Raw genomic sequence first — 21090 nt, 5'->3', positions numbered from 1 at the left:
AAGAGTTAGTTTTAACTATAAAATTAATATCTTTATTTCTTTATTATTTAAAAAAAAAATCGAATTTTTGACATTTATTTTGAAATTTATGACGTTACTAGTTTTTGAGAAATGACGTCACTTTTAGTTTACTGTTTATCTTTCAGATAAGTTTAAAAAAATCAAAAGATTAAGTAAAAAAAAATAAAAAAAGATAAATAAGATAAAAAATAAAAAATAAAAATAAGTTAAAAAGCTATCTATAAGTTTATACAAGGTGCTGTATTTTTGTGTTCTGTCTTTACTTCATACGAAATTATTTTTTCTCTTTATTTTTGTTTTGATTTAGGTTTTCATCCAAATATTAAAGAAAACAAATAAAAAACATTTTTTTAATAAAATAAGTCAATAACGAAAAGATAAAGCCTTTTGCGAGAAATAACCATTTAGTTCAATTTAATATAAATTTAATTTTTTAATTTAATTTTTTTATTATTACTAGAAAGATGAAGGAATGTCACATAAAAAATGTTGCATTTATAAAAATAAAATTTACCTGTTCCAGTATTTTTCTCAAAAATAATCCGTCATAAAAATATGAATTGAATGCATTATTTTAAACTCAATACAATATACAATAAATTCAAAAATAATTAAAAACGGCATACAAATAAAGATATATGTAAAAAAATTGTAAGTAAGAAAAATAGACAATACTCATATAATAAAAAAATAAGTAAATGAAAAAAAGTAGAATATCTAATATTTAAAGAAAGAAAAGAACTGCAGATGAAAACAATAGTAAAACACAATTACTAAAGTAATAGGAATAACTTGATATTATTGTAGACTATTTGGGTTTTATTTTTATTTTTTGAACAATAAACACACAATTTTTACAAAATTTTGTTACAACAGGTCAAAAAACAAAAAAAACTCACATATTTTGCTAAATTTCTCTCTTCAAAAATAATAATCTTGAACCAAATTTAAAAATTAAAAAAACAGTGTATAATTATTGTAACAGAGAGATTATTCTTTCTTGACATCAGATTTGACCACGTTATCGAGTCGCCACTGGAGACCTAATCACTTGATAAATTAGAGTAAGAGAGAGTGCCGCAAGGCACCACTTTGAGCCCATTTCTATCAACACATTTCACATGAATTTGTCGGTATATTTCGGCACTAACTTTTGATTGATTTAGTTTTTTGTGTATGGAAAAAACTGTGCCGGAATTGATGTCCCGCAGGGATCCCCTAACGGCCCGATTTTTCCCACTTTGTGACGTCAATTAAACCCAAGCAAAAAACTGGTTTTATTAACGACAGGGGTCAATTTTCGCTAAATATTCCACAATTTTTGCCAAAATCAAAATACCCATGCGGTGTTCCGCAAAGCTCTCCTCACGGCCCCCTTTTTCACTGAATCACGTCCGATTGATTGTTTTGAGTGATTGAGGTCGGTATAGTGTTTTGATTGGAATTTAAAAATTTGAGTTACTCGGTGTTATGTCACGCGTTATTACAGATATTATATCAAAGTGTGAGATTATGTCAAGATTACTTCAGAATTAGAAAGCAAAAAGTATTGTAATAATTGAAATTTGATAATGAAACGGTGGATTACAATGATAATTGGGTGAAAAAATTTATGCTTGGCTTGGATTGACAATAATTGAATTAATCTAGATTTGGAAATTCATTTTTTGTATCAAGGTTTTTGACGCAATTTCACGCAGTAATTGCGTAAATAACGCATAAATAAATTATTTGCAAATAAATTTAACGATCGGGATAATTATTGTAGCCTTTATAGCTTCTTGATTGGTATTTTGCCCAAAAATTATTTGGTTAATTCACAGTTTGAATTAATCACTTAGTTTGAGTTCCTGAATCTATTTTCTTTAAAATTTAAAATACCTAACTATCGGAGGTGAAGCCAACTGTGATTAGTAAATTGTTAATTGCTATTGAAAATTAATAAAAATTTGAAAATTTCGCCAAAATTAAGATTATACAGGGTGTTACTTTTAACAGGGTCACCCTGTATAAATATGATTAATTCTCAAAATCGGATCAAAACTGTTTTTCTTTTGAATAAAATGATTGATTAATTGCATAAGCAGCCCCATTTTTTTGTGTTTTTTTATTTTTGTTCTACTAAGTCTTTCTTTTATTTTCTGTTATTTTGTCTTATTTTTGTACAGCCTTATTGTTTTTTGATCCTTTAGCTGTCATTAAACTAAAAAAATTCTTGGCTATTTATATTTACTCAAAAAAGTGAGTTTTTTACTCAAAAAGCGAACTATAGGGTCTAGAATAATGTGAATTTTGACTAAATTTGCCTATTTTTGAAAAATTTTTGTAAAGTACCTATGTGAGTTTTTTTGCTCAAAATCGAGATAAATATAAAGAACAAGCAAAAATAATGTGATTTTTCTTCGTTTGTGACTGTAAGCGAATTTTACGCGACATAAGTGATTTTCGTATAAAAGAACAAAAATTTCGAAAAATGCAAAATTTTTATTACTATAATTTTTTTGTCTTTACCTACTTACACTTACGTGGTTTTTCACCCTGTTACCCATAAAATAAGCTTTAAGCATTTTAAAACTGAATTGGAAATTCTTCTTTGTATTGTAAGGAAGTTTTTCAAAATTAAGTGACTTCTCACTTTTCCGATGTAATTTCATAATTTTCCGGCTTATTTTTGATACTTATGGTAAAATTTTTGAATCCACGTGCCGCCGCTGTGAGCGATTGACGTCACTAAAGCCCCAAAAAACGATCACTGATCGAAAAAATCGACCTTTAAGCTGCTCTCTGTGGGACGCCTGTCTAGACAAGGCCAATTGCGTTCAAACGCTTAAACTTGACTTGGCCAAGCCTCAAGTTTAGTTTTTTGTTGAGAAACTTTGAAAAATCGTAAAACTGCATGAACAGAATTGGCCCCATTGTGTCTCCTTGCGGGTCAGCGGAAAGCTCCCAAATCAATCTGCGGTTGTATACAGCGTTCGCCTCCGGCGGGGTATTCCCCACAACTGGTGGTCAAACGCGAGCAAAATCTTCGTCTTGCTTTCCTTCAACTTTGGAAAGGTCACAAAGTCAGAATTTTCAACGCGGTGGTGGTGGGGCCGGATGCGTCCACTTGTAATAACGGAATAAACAAACCGATTTGACGTCAATGGAGTGATTATAGGGAATCTGCACACAATGATCTTGAGAATCTTCCCAGCGAGCGACAGTTTTGATTTGAGGAAATAATTGAGGCGGACGGAGGATTCAAGTGCCCGAGATCTTATCTACCACCAAATTGCTAAATAAATTAATTTGAATTACTAAAACGCGGCTGGCCATGGTTTAATGGCGTGATAAGTGCTGCTTCCGTTTTGTTTTGCGAAACTGGGAAAGTAACCAATAAAAAAAACTGATAGTTTTGCAGTAATCGGCATAGTGCAAAAACTGACAAAGGGTCAAAATACGCTTTAAATTATGTATTTTTTAGTGACAACCCGGAACCGCCCAGGTAACGGCTCCGATTACAGTTATCTTTGGTTTATAAAAATTTATAACTAAAAAACTAGGGGATTTTGCAATCGCTTGACGTCAACTGATTTCCCGGATCATTTTGCATTCAGCATTTGCTTTTTTGCAAATAGTTTTGCCGTAATTAACGCAACGGCTCTGTTTACAAAGGTATTTTTAGTTTTTTCCAAAAAAAATATAACCCAAAAAATAAAAGCAACACGTTTTTTTCAGAGAATTCTAGAGTTCATTCTACTTATTGTAGGCTTTTTCATAGACTTTGAGCTTTTTTTTATATTATTTTTATAAAATTACGAATACAGTAATAACTATCTACCTTAAAACCTAAAAAATAAAAGCAAAACGTTTTTTCAGAGAATTCTAGAGTTTATTCTACTTATTGTAGGCTTTTTCATAGTGTTTGAGCTTTTTTTTTATATTTTTTTTTATAAAATTACGAATACAGTGATAATTATCTACCTTAAAACCCAAAAAATAAAAGCAAAACGTTTTTTTCAGAGAATTCTAGAGTTCATTCTACTTACTGTAGGCTTTTTCATAGTGTTTGAGCTTTTTTTTTATATTTTTTTATATAAAATTACGAATACAGTGATAATTATCTACCTTAAAACCCAAAAAATAAAAGCAAAACGTTTTTTTCAGAAAATTCTAGAGTTCATTCTACTTAATGTAGGCTTTTTCATAGTGTTTGAGCTTTTTTTTATATTTTTTTTATAAAATTACGAATACAGTGATAATTATCTACCTTAAAACCCAAAAAATAAAAGCAAAACGGTTCTTTCAGAGAATTCTAGAGTTTATTTTACTTATTGTAGGCTTTTTCATAGTGTTTGAGCTTTTTTTTTATATTGTTTTTATAAAATTACGAATACAGTGATAATTATCTACCTTAAAACCCAAAAAATAAAAGCAAAACGTTTTTTTCAGAAAATTCTAGAGTTCATTCTACTTAATGTAGGCTTTTTCATAGTGTTTGAGCTTTTTTTTTATATTTTTTTTATAAAATTACGAATACAGTGATAATTATCTACCTTAAAACCCAAAAAATAAAAGCAAAACGGTTCTTTCAGAGAATTCTAGAGTTTATTTTACTTATTGTAGGCTTTTTCATAGTGTTTGAGCTTTTTTTTATATTATTTTTATAAAATTACGAATACAGTGATAATTATCTACCTTGAAACCCAAAAAATAAAAGCAAAACGTTTCTTTCAGAGAATTCTAGAGTTCATTTAACTTATTGTAGGCTTTTTCATAGTGTTTGAGCTTTTTTTTATATTTTTTTTTATAAAATTACGAATACAGTGATAATTATCTACCTTAAAACCCAAAAAATAAAAGCAAAACGTTTCTTTCAGAGAATTCTAGAGTTCATTTTACTTATTGTAGGCTTTTTCATAGTGTTTGAGCTTTTTTTTATATTTTTTTTTATAAAATTACGAATACAGTGATAATTATCTACCTTAAAACCCAAAAAATAAAAGCAAAACGTTTTTTTCAGAGAATTCTAGAGTTCATTCTAATTATTGTAGGCATTTTCATAGTGTTTGAGCTTTTTTTATATTTTTTTTATAAAATTACGAATACAGTGATAATTATTTACCTTAAAACCCAAAAAATAAAAGCAAAACGTTTTTTTCAAAGAATTCTAGAGTTCATTCTACTTATTGTAGGCTTTTTCATAGTATTTGAGCTTTTTTTTATATTTTTTTTATAAAATTACAAATACAGTGATAATTATCTACCTTAAAACCCAAAAAATAAAAGCAAAACGTTTTTTTCAGAAAATTCTAGAGTTCATTCTACTTATTGTAGGCTTTTTCATAGTGTTTGAGCTTTTTTTTATATTTTTTTTATAAAATTACGAATACAGTGATAATTGTCTACCTTAAAACCCAAAAAATAAAAGCAAAACGTTTTTTTCAAAGAATTCTAGAGTTCATTCTACTTATTGTAGGCTTTTTCATAGTGTTTGAGCTTTTTTTATATTTTTTTTATAAAATTACGAATACAGTGATAATTATTTACCTTAAAACCCAAAAAATAAAAGCAAAACGTTTTTTTCAGAAAATTCTAGAGTTCATTCTACTTATTGTAGGCTTTTTCATAGTGTTTGAGCTTTTTTTTATATTTTTTTTATAAAATTACGAATACAGTGATAATTGTCTACCTTAAAACCCAAAAAATAAAAGCAAAACGTTTTTTTCAAAGAATTCTAGAGTTCATTCTACTTATTGTAGGCTTTTTCATAGTGTTTGAGCTTTTTTTTTATATTTTTTTCATAAAATTACGAATACAGTGATAATTATCTACCTTAAAACCCAAAAAATAAAAGCAAAACGTTTTTTTCAAAGAATTCTAAAGTTCATTCTACTTATTGTAGGCTTTTTCATAGTGTTTGAGCTTTTTTTTTATATTGTTTTTATAAAATTACGAATACAGTGATAATTATCTACCTTAAAACCCAAAAAATAAAAGCAAAACGTTTTTTTCAGAGAATTCTAGAGTTCATTCTACTTAATGTAGGCTTTTTCATAGTGTTTGAGCTTTTTTTTATATTTTTTTTATAAAATTACGAATACAGTGATAATTATCTACCTTTAAAAAAATGAGACTCGTCGCTCTATCAAAGTTTTATGCACTTTTTATAACTTTAGACACCTCTACATCCCTTAAAAGTGCAAAAAAGCAAGTGGTTTTGATGTTTGATTTTCGCAATTTTTGTCGAAATTTTGGTCGACTTTTGGTCAATAACTCCGGAACTATTAGACGTAACCCTATTAAGTTTATTATCATTTAAAAACTTTTTTAATTATCTATCTTTTTTACAACCGACCATTGCTTTGAGACTAATACTTTTTGAGAAAATTGTTAAAAAAATTAAAATTGGTTAAATAAAAAAATCAAAACTATGATACAATTGGAAATTTTGTAATTTGCTTGACGCCAACCGATTTCCCGGATTATTTTCATAGGTTTACGTCAAAAGACATTTTCTTTGAATAGCTTTGCCATAATAAAAAAACACAATGGCTCTGGTTACAGAAGCATTTTTAGTTTTTTATTAAAAAAATCTTAACTCAAAAACTAAAAGTTCTGGAGCAAAATGGCTTCGTTCAGGAAATTCTACGGTTTGTCTACCTATTATAGTAAGCTCTTTTTTTAAATTATTGAAGCAATGAGTTTTTTTCCTAACATTATGAATATGGTGGTCACATCACTTACCTTCAAAAAATAAAAAAATATATGTTTTTAAAAACTTTTTGCTATAGCAAAGTTTTATGGACTTTTCTATATTTTTGACCTTCTCTACATTTCTTAAAAGTACCAAAAAGGCAATTGGTTATATTTTTTGATGTATGATTTTTCCAAATTTCGGTGAGATTTTGGTCAATTTTTAGCAACTGAAGCAATAACTCCGGAACTATTGGACATAACCCCACTAAATCTATTATCATTTGAAAGATCTTTTTATTATATATCTTTATTAAAAAAGTCTATTGTTGTGAGACAAATAGTTTTCAAAAAAATTGGTGATAAATGTATAAATTAGTAACATTAAAAAAATTCAAAACTATAAAACTATTGGTAATTTTAAAATTTTCTCGCCGTCAGTCGATTCCCAAGAATATTTTGCATAGGTTTACATCAAAATAGTTTCATTTTTTCAAATAGTTGTATCGTAATTAAAAAACAGAACGGCAGTTTTAGTTTTTTACTAAAAAATTTATATAACTAGAAATCTAAAAGTCTTAGAACAAAACGATTTCTTTCAGCGAATTCTGCAGTTCAGTCTACGTGATATGTCTTTTTTACAATATTCGAAGCGATGAAGTTTTTTTCTAAAATTACGAATATAATGGTCAATATCACGTGCCTTAAAAAAATTAAAAAACTTAATTTTCAAAAACTCGTCGTCTAGCTAAGTTTTATAGACTTTTCTATGATTTTGAACCTTTCTACATCTCTTAAAAGTGCCAAAAAGGCAAATGGTTATATTTTTTGATGTATGATTTTTACAACTTTTGGTGATTTTGGTCGATTTTTTGGAACTGAAGCATTTATTTGGCAATAACTCCGGCACCATTAGACATAACCCCATTAAATCTATTATCACTTGAAAGCTCTTTTAATTATTATCTATCCTCATTAAAAAGTCTATTGTTGTGAGACGAACAGTTTTTGAGAAAATTACTAATAAATGTAAAAATTAGTAACAATAAAAAAAACTCAAAACTATTAAACTATTGGCAATTTTGAAATTTTCTCGACGCTAGTCGATTCCCAACAATATTTTGCATAGGTTTACATCAAAACAGTTCCATTTTTTCGAATAGTTTTACCGTAATTAAAAAACAAAGTGGCTCTGGTTACAGAAACATTTTTTGTTTTTTACTAGAAAAATTTATAACTCAAAAACTAAAAGTCCTAGGACAAAACGGTTTTTTTCAGCGAATTCTATAGTTTATTCTACATAATATGTCTTTTTTACAATATCTGCAGCGATGAAGTTTTTTTCTAAAATTACGAATATAGTAGTCAATATCACTTGCCTTCAAAAAAATAAAAAAACTTAATTTTCAAAAACTGGTCGCTTTAGCAAAGTTTTATGAATTTCTCTATGTTTTTGGACCCTCCTACATTCCTTAAAAGTGCAAAAAAATGCAATTGGCTATATTTTTTGATGTTTGATTTTTCCAACTTTTGGTGAGATTTTGGTCGATTTTTAGCAATTGAAGCAGTTATCTGGCAATAACTCCGGAACTATTAGACATAACCCCACTCATTCTACCATTATTTGAAAGCTCTTTTAATTGTCTACCTTCGATAAAAAAGTCTATTGTTGTGAGAGGAATAGTTTTTAAGAAAATTGCTAATAAATGTAAAAATTGGTAACATTACAAAAAAAACAAAACTATAAAACTATTGGTAATTTTGAAATTTTCTCGACGCTAGTCGATTCCGAAGAATATTTTGCATAAGTTTACATAAAATAAATCCATTTTTTTGAATAGTTTCACCGTAATTAAAAAACAAGACGGCTGTGGTTACAGAGGCATTTTTGTTTTTTACTTAAAAAATTTATAACTCAAAAACTAAAAGCCCTAGAACAAAACGGTTTTTTTTCAGCAAATTCTACGGTTCAGTCTACGTAATATGCATTTTTTACAATATTTGAAGCGATGACGTTTTTTCTAAAATTACAAATAGGTATAGTGGTCAATATTACTTGCCTTCAAAAAATTAAAAAAACTTACTTTTCAAAAACTCGTCGCTCTAGTAAAGTTTTATGGACTTTTATATGTTTCTAAACCTCTCTACACTCCTTAAAAGTGCAAAATAGGCAATTGGTTATATTTTTTTATGTTTGATTTTTTCACCTTTTTGTGAGATTTTGGTTGATTTTCGGCAACTTAAGCATTTATCTGACAATAACACCGGAACTATTAGACTAACTCTATTATCATTTGAAAGCTTTTTGATAATCTTTTTTATTAAAAAAAGTCTATTGTTGTAAGCGGAACAGTTTTCGAAAAAATTGTTAATAACTGTAAAAATTGCTAACATTAAAAAAATTCAAAACTATAAAATTATTAGTAATTTTGAAATTTTCTCGACGCCAGTCGATTTCCACGAACATTTTGCATAAGTTTATATTGAAATAGTTTCATTTTTTCAAATAGTTTTACCGTAATTAAGAAACAGAAAGGCTCGGGTTACAGAAAAAGTTTGAGTTTTTTACAAAAAAATCATAACTCAAAAACTAAAAGTCCTAGGGCAAAACGGTTTGTTTTTGCAGATTCTAAGGTTCATTCTACGTGTTATAGTGAGATCTTTTTTAAATAATTAAAATTTTGATTTTTTTTCCTAAAATTCCTAAAAAGTATATCAAAAAACCGAAAAAATTGAATTTTCAAAAACTCTGTGCTTTAGCATAGTTTTATGTACTTTTAGATGTCTCTAAACCGCTACATAACCTCTAAATTGCAAAAAGGCAATTTGTTTGATTTTTCCAAATTTTGTCGAGATTTTGGTCGATTTTCGGTACCCGGAGCATTTTCGGGCAGTGACTCCGGAACTATTGGACATAATTTTGTATCATTTGAAAACAAACTCTTTTAATTATGTACCTTCATAAAAAAACTCTTGTCAATAATTTTTGAATAAATTGCTGACAAATGTAAAAGTGGGCGAAATAAAAAAACATAACTAAAAAACTACTAAAATTTTGCAATTTGCACGAAAACATTCAAATATTGTTTCTTCAAACAGTTTTGCCGTAAATAAACAAAATGAAAAATTTTTGACTTGCGAATTTTTCTCCTAGCTCTTTCAGATTCGCCGTAAATTGCTAAATAAATTAATTTAAATTACAAAATCTCGCCTGGCCATGATTTAATTGTGAATAAAGTGCTACTTCCTTCCGTTCAGTATTAGCGAAATTATAAAAGTATCCAAGGTGTTAAAAATTTCGTTCGGATAATTTATGTTGCACCTTTGGCGCTTGATAAGCAACTAGCGCACGGCCAACTGCGATTTGGTGATTTATGGTTCAATTGTTAGGCCAACTGGATGACGATTTGGGTCAAAAACCCGATAAGAAAGAACAGTAGGCGATTTTGAGGGCCAAACCTACTCTTCCTCCTTTCACTCTGAAAACCCCCGAAATCCGGAAAAAATGCACGAACCTCGACATTTCCCCGCAAGCACCGAAAAATTCGGGAAAAGTTCGGCCTTCGACCGACTTCCCGCAAGACAACGGTAAATGCACGAATTTTTGCAACGCCTGTTCTAGGCCATCGGAAAACTACTAATTACAGAGTGGAGCGGAAAAGTCGAAATTCAAAGAACCAAGTCTAAGGCCGGCCGCTTAATTAATCACTTGGGCGTAATTGTAATTAAATCACCTTGCGTGTGCGTTGAACTCGGATTTTTCTTCGCACACTGTGTATTAGAGGTCAAGTGTCATATTTTCAGTTTCTCGGAGAAATAATGATCTAAGGACGAGGCCTAGACCTGTGGCTTGAACCCATTTTCCGGACAGAATTTTCCGCGTAATTTCGCTAATAGTGGCAACCTTGCACAATCAAACCAACAAAACGAGAAACAAATAATTACATAAATTACAGATTATTAAGTATCTGCTTAATTATGATTCTTTCCATCAAATAAAAATCCGACAAAATCATTGATTTGGTTGCGTATTTTCGAGGCGAATTAAATTAGAATTACAAATAATTTAATTTGCTATTTTTAGGCTAACGGCCCGCTGGAATCACCCGTTACAGTTCACATACTCCAAATAAAAACACGTTTGACTTGTTGTGTCATAACTTTAATTAATTGCAATTTGGAAAACGCTCGGAAAATAAACACTGGAATTTTCTTATAATTAATTTCTTAATTATGCTAATAATGATAGTATCCATAATAATGACTGCGAACTAAACACGGCTCTAAATACAGTAATCAGTAATTAATTAATTACAATTAACACGATACGTGTCAATTTCAATCGAAAAAAACACACCTGATTTTTGTTTATTCAAATTTACAAAAGGTTTTTGTGGTTTTTAAACATAATTATAATAATCATTCGACATGAATTACTAATTATAAAAACACATTTGCGAAATTTTATTACATTTTTATTTAAATTAATTAATTTTCATAATTGTAAATATGCTGTTTGCCGTAAGTGATTTTACAATGTTTTTTTGTGCCGGTATATTTGTTTTGGCGAGGTTGGTAGCGGGGTCAATGACCCTTAAATATCAAAAGGCGTTTTTTCCAGTTCTATTTTTTTTGTATTTCTCGTTCAAAAATTTGTAACTTTAATGTTTTAATCTCATTAGGTTTTTACAAAAGAAAAAGCTTAGATCTGTCCTCTGGCATTTTCAAATTTCGAAAAAAACTCCAATTTTGTAAAGTTTTTTGGTTTTTGATTTGCCGGAAAATGTTACAGTTTAAAGTAGTTTTTCTCCCAAAAACTAATAATCTTACAGAAATATGCGAATTTTTTCTAGAATAATTTCTTATGACGATTAATGGTTAATTAATTTTAAAATATTCAAAATCGGATCTTTAATATATTTCTAATGTTATCCTAAAACAACAAATAATTCCTAAATGTAAATATATTTTTATTTCAATAAATTAAAAAGTTATTATTTTTTTAAATATATTTTTTGAATTACAAACTTTTATTTAATTATAATTTAAACCAACGAAATTTTTTACACTTTTTTTTGTACAAAACAGCATTTAAGATCGTTTAGTTAGAATGGCATAAGAAATTATTTTTGCAGCAATTAAAAATTTATAATAATTATAAAAAACAGGGAATAGAGAATAGAGATAGAGATTAGAGAATAGAAAATAGAGAATAATAACAATAAAACCAACAAGCTGGCCATTTTTTAGCTAAAAAAAAATAAACAAATTATTCAAATAAGAAAAAACGGAAATAATGTCAAAAGGATCAAAGAAAAAGTATAACTGAGTACTAAAGAAAAAAAATAAACTAATAAAAAAACAGTGCAACGCCATCTATGAAACGACAAAAAATTAAAAAGTTACAAAAGAAAAAATAAAAGTAACAGACAAATGGTAAAGAAACTGTGAATAAAAAGTAAAAGGATATAAAGAAAAACATTGATAAAAAAATAAGTAGATAAACAATTTATTGATAAATGAAGGAGAAACTGAAAATGAAAGCAAAACAGTGGATAATAATTTATCCATTATTTTAAAGAAAAAGAAGGATATAAATACGTTTAAAAAAAGACAATCAAAAATAATAAAAACAAATTGAAAGCACAATAAGAAGCCAATATTAAAAAAAAAGAATGTAAAAAATGTAACAGAAATGAAAAGGGAAATTAAAAGGTAAAAGAAAGATTGCGAAAAAACGAGACAAATGTGTAAAAGAAAAAAGAACGAAGAAATAACAAAGAAGGATAAAAAAATCAATAAAATACTGATAATACATAAAATACAAGAAAAATACCCACAAAAAAAGTTTTGCGGTCATCGATATTTTTTTCAATATGTTTTGTTCAAAACAACATTTAAGGATCGGTCGATTTAGAATAGCATAAGAAATTATTTTTTGCAGCAATTCATAATTTATATTAATTATAAAAAACAGAGAATAGCAAATACAGAATAGGAAATAGAGAATAAAGAATAGAGAATAGAGAATAGAGAATAGAGAATAGAGAATAGAGAATAAAGAATAGAGAATAGAGAATAGAGAATAGAGAATAGAGAATAGAGAATAGAGAATAGAGAATAGAGAATAGAGAATAGAGAATAGAGAATAGAGAATAGAGAATAGAGAATAGAGAATAGAGAATAGAGAATAGAGAATAGAGAATAGAGAATAGAGAATAGAGAATAGAGAATAGAGAATAGAGAATAGAGAATAGAGAATAGAGAATAGAGAATAGAGAATAGAGAATAGAGAATAGAGAATAGAGAATAGAGAATAGAGAATAGAAAATAGAAAATAGAAAATAGAGAATAGAGAATAGAGAATAGAGAATAGAGAATAGAGAACAGAGAATAGAAAATAGAGAATAGAGAATAGAGAATAGGGAATAGAGAATAGAGAATAGAGAATAGAGAATAGAGAATAGAGAATAGAGAATAGAGAATAGAGAATAGAGAATAGAGAATAGAGAATAGAGAATAGAGAACAGAGAATAGAAAATAGAGAATAGAGAATAGAGAATAGAGAATAGGGAATAGAGAATAGAGAATAGAGAATAGAGAATAGAGAATAGAGAATAGAGAATAGAGAATAGAAAATAAAGAATAGAGAATAGAGAATAGAGAATAGAGAATAGAGAATAAAGAATAGAGAATAGAGAATAGAGAATAGAGAATAGAGAATAGAGAATAGAGAATAGAGAATAGAGAATAGAGAATAGAGAATAGAGAATAGAGAATAGAGAATAGAGAATAGAGAATAGAGAATAGAGAATAGAGAATAGAGAATAGAAAATAGAAAATAGAAAATAGAGAATAGAGAATAGAGAATAGAGAATAGAGAATAGAGAATAAAGAATAGAGAATAGAGAATAGAGAATAGAGAATAGAGAATAGAGAATAGAGAATAGAGAATAAAGAATAGAGAATAGAGAATAGAGAATAGAGAATAGAGAATAGAGGATAGAGAATAGAGAATAGAGAATAGAGAATAGAGAATAGAGAATAGAGAATAAAGAATAGAGAATAGAAAATAGAGAATAGAGAATAGAGAATAGAGAATAGAGAATAGAGAATAGAGAATAGAGAATAGAGAATAGAGAATAGAGAATAGAGAATAGAGAATAGAGAATAGAGAATAGAGAATAGAGAATAGAGAATAGAGAATAGAGAATAGAGAATAGAGAATAGAAAATAGAGAATAGAGAATAGAGAATAGAGAATAGAGAATAGAGAATAGAGAATAGAGAATAGAAAATAGAAAATAGAAAATAGAGAATAGAGAATAGAGAATAGAGAATAGAGAATAGAGAACAGAGAATAGAAAATAGAGAATAGAGAATAGAGAATAGGGAATAGAGAATAGAGAATAGAGAATAGAGAATAGAGAATAGAGAATAGAGAATAGAGAATAGAGAATAGAGAATAGAGAACAGAGAATAGAAAATAGAGAATAGAGAATAGAGAATAGAGAATAGAGAATAGGGAATAGAGAATAGAGAATAGAGAATAGAGAATAGAGAATAGAGAATAGAGAATAGAGAATAGAGAATAGAGAATAGAGAATAGAGAATAAAGAATAGAGAATAGAGAATAGAGAATAGAGAATAGGGAATAGAGAATAGAGAATTGAGAATAGAGAATAAAAAATAGAAAATAAAGAACAGAGAATACAAAATAGAAAACAGTAAATAGAGAATAGAATAGATATTTTATTTACTAAAATTGTAAAATATCAAGTACAACAGAGTCGTTATTTAAGCAGAAGCATTTTGTTATTAGGTTTTGAAATAAAAAAATTACTTTCAGCTTATATATAGAGAGTGAATATGTTAAAAGTATTTTTTACGATATAAAAAAGTATTTTTTTCTATGTGTGTAAATCTTTTCAAAACTTTTCTACCTTTCCTTATAATGAAAATTAATTAATAAATACAATATTAACATTAGTAAAGTTAAAAAGATGTAAATTAATAGAAATTTTATGATTTCTAGTGTTACTATAAAATAGTGATGCTTAAATAATAATAAATAAAAAAATAAAAATGTTGCTACCTCTTTACTTTAATAATAATAATAAATCTTTAGATACTATTTAATTAAGAATTTAATTTACATTTTTTTTGTAGAAAACAACATTTAAGCATCGTTTGTTCTAAAATGACATAAGAAATAATATTATTAAATGATATTATTAGGAATTGGTTAAGTAATTAAATAATTTCTATTATATTATATTATATTATATTATAATTAAATAAGGGAATATAAAATATTATTTAATACCAAACGCCGATTTTTTTCTAATAATTTTTGAAATATAGAAAATACTTTTAGCAAACTCACCCCGTATAGAGCGTGGTTTGCATGAATTATAATAATATTGTCAAATATTTTGCTTTCAGTTCTACGAAAAAAATTTTTTTTAATTAAAAACCAATAAATATTAATAGATATTATTTAGAGATTTTATAGAATTACAAGCCTTGTAGATGATAACTGATAAATCTCGAAACAGGTAAAGTAACAGCAGATACAAAAACTTAATAATAATAATAATGAACATTTCTTGACGAGTGTGTCTTTCTTTAAATCCTGAAGATGAATCTCTCGTCGAACTCGAAACCAGTAAAGCAATGACACAAAACAAAAATATAAAAAACTGAATTTAATATCTTAAATTATTGCTCAAAAATATTGTTAGATAATAAATCACGACACACCCTGTACATTTTGTGTGAAATATACAGAGTGGTTATCTAAAATTGTGAAATTGGTATTTAAATTTACAAAAGTCAAAAATACATAATTATAGAGCGTGATCATATGATAAAATAAGTTTTTTGATCTGAAATTTATTTTTAGACGTGACTTTTTGCTTGCAAAACGTCACTTTCGCTCTGTTTGTGTGCACTAATTACTACCAGTAAACAATCGTGATAATCTCTTGTTGTAAGTGTTTGACATCCGACCTGGGGTCAGGCCCCCAACCCCCAATTTATTTTTATCCTGGATTTTCATCTCCCTGACTTATCTTTGTGATTTTTTCCGAATCGGGCCGACAAAAGCGGTCCCCGCTTGCAGTGACCTGTCACAAATCCGCTCAACCTCTGATAACACAAACCAAAAACAAACATCTTGTGAAAGAGTCTTCTTTATCGTTTTTTCGGACGATATGACCATGACTTGAAAAACCTGTTACCCTGTACCAATTTTTGATTTTCTTTGGAAAAAAAAAACCGAAAAAAATGCGTGATAGTGATAGCGGTTTGATGCAAAGCGGAACGTTTAACAATTAATCGCCTTAATTAAGTTATTACAAATGTCAAAAGTGCGATAAGAAAAGTCGCGTTATCAACCGACCCCACTGTACTTTAATCCATTTTGCAGATTTCTGCAGAAACGTGACTTGGATGTAACAGTTTTTTCTAGTGAACCGAAATTTTGACCTTCAAATAAACCAGAGTGGTTATCGTTCGGGGGCCAGGGGGCAAAATACTTGCAACACTCTGTATACTATGCAAAAAATTCGAGTGCGTCTGTGCATTGTTGGAGGACGTTGGCATTTAAAACACTCCGGATTCCTAGACTAAAATTTAATTAATTAAAACCAGGTGACCTTTGCTGCTTTGGTTTTCCTGAGTGCGTTTGAATTTTTTTCAGATTATTACATTGATAAGAAAAACCAATCATTGGGTTTATTACCACCAAATGTGTCGTTAAAAAAATTCCTGAATTACATTTTAATGGTATGTTTTTCCCACAGTTAGAGAAAAATTTTCAAGCCGTCCATAAATTAAGAGAAACATAATTATTTTAAACGAACATTAAAGCTAATTATTTGGAAATTAAGCTGTGTTCCTTTCACTTTTCTACTTACTCTACTTATAATTAAGTAAATAAAACGGTTAGAATGTGAACACCTAAATCGAAGCAAGTCGAGAATTTTCGAAAAAATAATACGCAGAAAATTAATTGTGGGAAAGTTAAATGAGATCGTCAACCGATGAGTCACTCTGTATACTACCAGGTGGACTTAATATAAATATCCAAAAAAATTGCTACTTTTTTAAATAATGTGTGTACACATAATTTTGAAAAATTCTACAAATTTGTATTTGTCTAATATTTTTATTTGTAAAATTAATTTACGTTGATGAATTGTTTTTTATTATTAAATTAGAGAAAAAATAACCAAGAACCTAATAGAAAGCAAAAAACATACCGAAGAACAAAATAAAAAAGTATGTTAAGAAAAAGAAACAGATAAGTTAATTAAAACAAAAAAAATAGAAAAACAAATTAAAAATTTATGTAATAAAAAATACTAATTGAAAAAGTGAGTAAATGATTAGTTCAGAACAATGAAAATTGTTTGGAATTACAGTGAAAGTATACTAAAAAGAAAGAAGCAAAATAAGATAATTTTTTTAGAAAAAAATTCAAAACAAAAAATTATTGATTGTTGAGTTAAATCAATAAAATCAATAATTAACTTTGGAAACTAGTAAAAGGTGGTAGGTCCTTTAGCTAAAAAAATATAAACAAATTATTTAAATTAGGAAAAGAAAGAAATAATGTCGAAAGGATGAAAGAAAAAATATAACTCAGAACTAAAGAAAAATAAGAATAAACTAATACAAAAATAAGACAACACAATCGAAGAAACAAAAAAGCAAAAAATTAAAAACTTACAAAAGAAAATTGTTTTTGAAATAAAATAAGAAAAGAATGAAAGTAACAGAAAAGTTGTAAAGAACACCAAAAAAGGTGAGTGAAAAATAAAAGGAAATAAAGAAAAATTAAATAGCAAAATAATTTATTAAAAAATAAGGAAAACAGTGGAAATTAAAACAAGATAGTAGATAGAAGAATACAAATACGACAACAAAAAGTCAAACAGAAATAATAAAAATATAACTATGAGTTAAAATATAGTTAATATAATAATATAACTGAGTACTTGAGAAATTTAGTTAAGAATAAACTAATACAAAAATAGTAGAACACAATCTAAGAAATGAAAAAAAAAACAAAAAATTAAAAACTTACAAAAGAAAATTTTGTTTAAAATAAAACTTAAAAAAAATTATCGTAAGAGAAAAGTTATTGTAAAGAAACTTCAAAGAAAAGTTAAAGGACAAAGAACTATGAGTGAAAATTAAAAAGAAATGAAGAAAAATAGTGTTAAAAAATTAAATAGAGAAACAATGTTTTGAAAAATGAGATGAAAAGTGCAAAACAGTAGAGATTAATTTATCAATTATTAAAAAAAAAATGTAGAAACAAAAGACAAAATTAAATGTGACAAAAATAAAAAAAAAATAAAAAACTAAAAGAAAAATTGTAAAGAAATAGAAAGAATGTGTAAAAGAAAAAATATCTAAGGAATAACTAAGAAATTTAAAGAAAATTAATAAAACATTGGAAATAAATGAAATAAATAAACACAAAAATGAGGAAAAAAAATTGTAAGAGCAAAATGGTTAGTAATGAATTACATTTCAAAGAGAAATTAGTTTATTCATTTGTTAATACTAATACTAATGCTAATACAATGCAGCAGAAAAATGATAGCAGAAAACAATACAAAAATATATGAACGTATATATAAGAAGTGAAAAATTGACGGTAAATTAAGCAAAAGTAAAAAATAAAACTATTATCAACAACAGGACAAATTAAGAATAAATACGAGAACTATAATGAATATACAGGGTGTCCCTGTGAGTAGGTAAAGTTCATTATTCACATTTAATTGTTAAAAAAGTAATGCTTTTTCCTAAGTTTTACCTAAAATTATTTTCAAATATACAGGCTGTTTCCAAATTTGGGTACAATACTAAATTATGTTTTTTTAAAAACTCTCCATGTTTTTTGCATTATTGATGTAGCTTTTAAAACTAGTGATTTTGATCTAAACTTTTATTGGTCGATTTTGCTTAGTTTTTCAAATATTTTAATTCTTTTAACAGAAACAGCCTGTATATTTGAAAATGATTTTAGGTAAGGTTAAGGAAAAAATTATGTTTCTAACATTTGAATGTGAATAATGGACTTTACTTACTCGCAAAGACACCCTGTATAAAAGAACATAAGCTTTAGTCAAGCATAAAAAATATTAAAAATGAGAAAGGAATAAATTATAAAGAAAAAACGAAGAAAACGAATTAAGAAATGACAATGAAAATGAAAAGAAAGAGACACTATAGGATGAAAACAGAATCATTGATAAAAGAGTAAAATAAAACTTATGTTTTTTTATAAAGAACACCTCATATTTTTTGCATTTTTAGATGTAGCTTTTAAAACTAATGATTTTGACCTAAATTTTTATTCTTCAAATTTGCTTACTTTTTTAAAAAATAAGGAAACAACCTGTATAATAATAATTTTAGGTAAAGCTTAGGAAAAAAATATTATTTTTCTAACATTTAATAGTGAATAATGGACTCGCAGGGACACCTTGTATAAAAAAACAATGTTTAGTCAAAAATCAAAAATATTTAAAATGAGGGATAAATTAAAAAGATAAAAACGAAGAAAACGAATTAAGAGGAAACAATGAAAAGGAAAAGAAAGAGAAAGTAAAGAATGAAAACAGAAAATATATAATGATTGAAGAAAAAGTAAAGATAAAAAAAATAAATAAAAGCTAAAATCTGAAACTAAAGCCTAAATTTGGTAAAATAAAGGAAAAAGTTTAATTTTATGATTAGATTTTTTCATTATGGACAATATTGTTCTTCGATTTTTTTATTCTTTTATTTTTTTGTGTTCTTCACAAATATTTATTTTATATAAATTTTTCGGGTTTATACGTAAAAATTGGTCCAATTTAATAGTTTGCCGCTTTGTCGAATTTGTGAACCGATACTCACACACAAAACAAAAACAATTTGTGACTTTTTGCTCTCAAAGAATCAAATCTTGTATCTCAAGATTCCAAAAACTCGCTTATCGCAATTTTATCTTAAATTCTTCGCATTTTGTTGTCTCAACTCACCCCTGAGCGTCATCAAGACTTCGTACATTTTGGCCGACATGTCTGTGATCCCACTGCAAATCACCCTACACCTGCCTGAACTAAACATCATCACGTTCGAAACGTCCGAAAACTCAAAATTCCGCGCTGACCGATCGACAATTACTGAAATCACCGCCGACTCTAACCTAATAAAGGGGAAGAACGATAATCAATGGCGGTCATTGCGATAAGTTTTGTTTGTCCAGAAAAAAAGAGACGACTTGATCTTCCGACCCTAATTTGTACCCGATGTTCGCTTGTTGTTTACGTCGCCCGATAACAAGGCCGCTTTAGCGAACACACTGTAGATGGGCGACCTTGCGACCCATTTTTACCCATCAGTCATTTTCGAAAATTCGAGTGGAGGTCGAGGCAATAATTGCTGATTATTCAAAGCGATTTTATTACACGTTTATTTATTTATAAATGCGAAGAGCTGACGTGAAAACGCAATTTAGAAATTATTTCTAGTCGTGTACATTAACTATTGCCAATTCGCATAATTATCCGATTAAGGCTGTTTCAAGAAAACCGTTTCAAAATATTTTTTTCGTGATTGGGGTATTTTTAACACTAGATTAACTATTCGGATTTATTAATAAAAAAAAGCGGAGATAACGTGAGATTAAGAGACGAAAATAAGTCGACTACAGCATCTCTTATGCAAGTTCCTGGAAGTAAATAAATAAATAAATGATGATAAGATGGAAGGAATTTATTGCGAATTGTGAAAATTCATTAATAAAAATATCGTTTATTTGATGATTGGCGTGCCTATAAAAATTTTTGAATATTATTAGAGCGACTAGGTGCAGTCGGATGACAACATTGCTAAAAGAAGGGTAAACAATGTGAGTAGAAGAGGAAAACGAAGAAAGAAGAATATGATATCGAAGAAATATAAAAAGTGAGCGAACGTAAAATAACTTGGTTAAGAGTGAAGATAATGAGAGCAAATTAAGGAACATTAAAGAGAAAAGAAAAATAAAAAAACTGAAGGAAGAAAAGAAATGATCTCAAAACATATTGAAACAAAGGAAACAGATGTAACATCATCAGCAGAACGAGCAAATTGAGATGAATCAAAGCAGAATAGAAAGAAAAAATCGGTTTCAAGAACAAAAAAAGAGAACAGAAAAAAGACAACACAGTAAAAGGACACCATATAAAAGCTGAAATAAAAAAATGAAAGAAAAGAAAATTTACGGATCAACACATTTTTCTTTATTTAGCGAAAAAAAAAAGTTGAAGTACATAATATTTTGCCAACAGAAAGTAAAAAATAAAAATAAAAAAACTCTACGAAAAAATAATAAATATAAAAG

The 21090-nt window shown here is 27.6% G+C and overlaps 1 protein-coding gene across 1 annotated transcript in view; it reads right to left on the bottom strand.

Moving 5' to 3' along the window:
* The window catches only part of LOC656947 (scavenger receptor class B member 1), a 53312-nt gene extending 33403 nt beyond the window's left edge, over positions 1-19909 (bottom strand). Inside the window, exon 1 of the mRNA XM_008196710.3 lies at positions 19745-19909. Within this exon, the coding sequence (XP_008194932.2) occupies positions 19745-19835 (91 nt within the window). The 5' untranslated portion in view covers positions 19836-19909. The remainder of the gene's footprint in view (positions 1-19744) is intronic.
* Positions 19910-21090: the final 1181 nt, after the last annotated feature.

Source organism: Tribolium castaneum, chromosome 8, assembly GCF_031307605.1.
Source record: "Tribolium castaneum strain GA2 chromosome 8, icTriCast1.1, whole genome shotgun sequence".
NCBI classification, from domain to species: domain Eukaryota; kingdom Metazoa; phylum Arthropoda; class Insecta; order Coleoptera; family Tenebrionidae; genus Tribolium; species Tribolium castaneum.
Note: the sequence above shows the minus strand (reverse complement) of the source record. Positions and strands in the feature narration are given on the sequence as shown.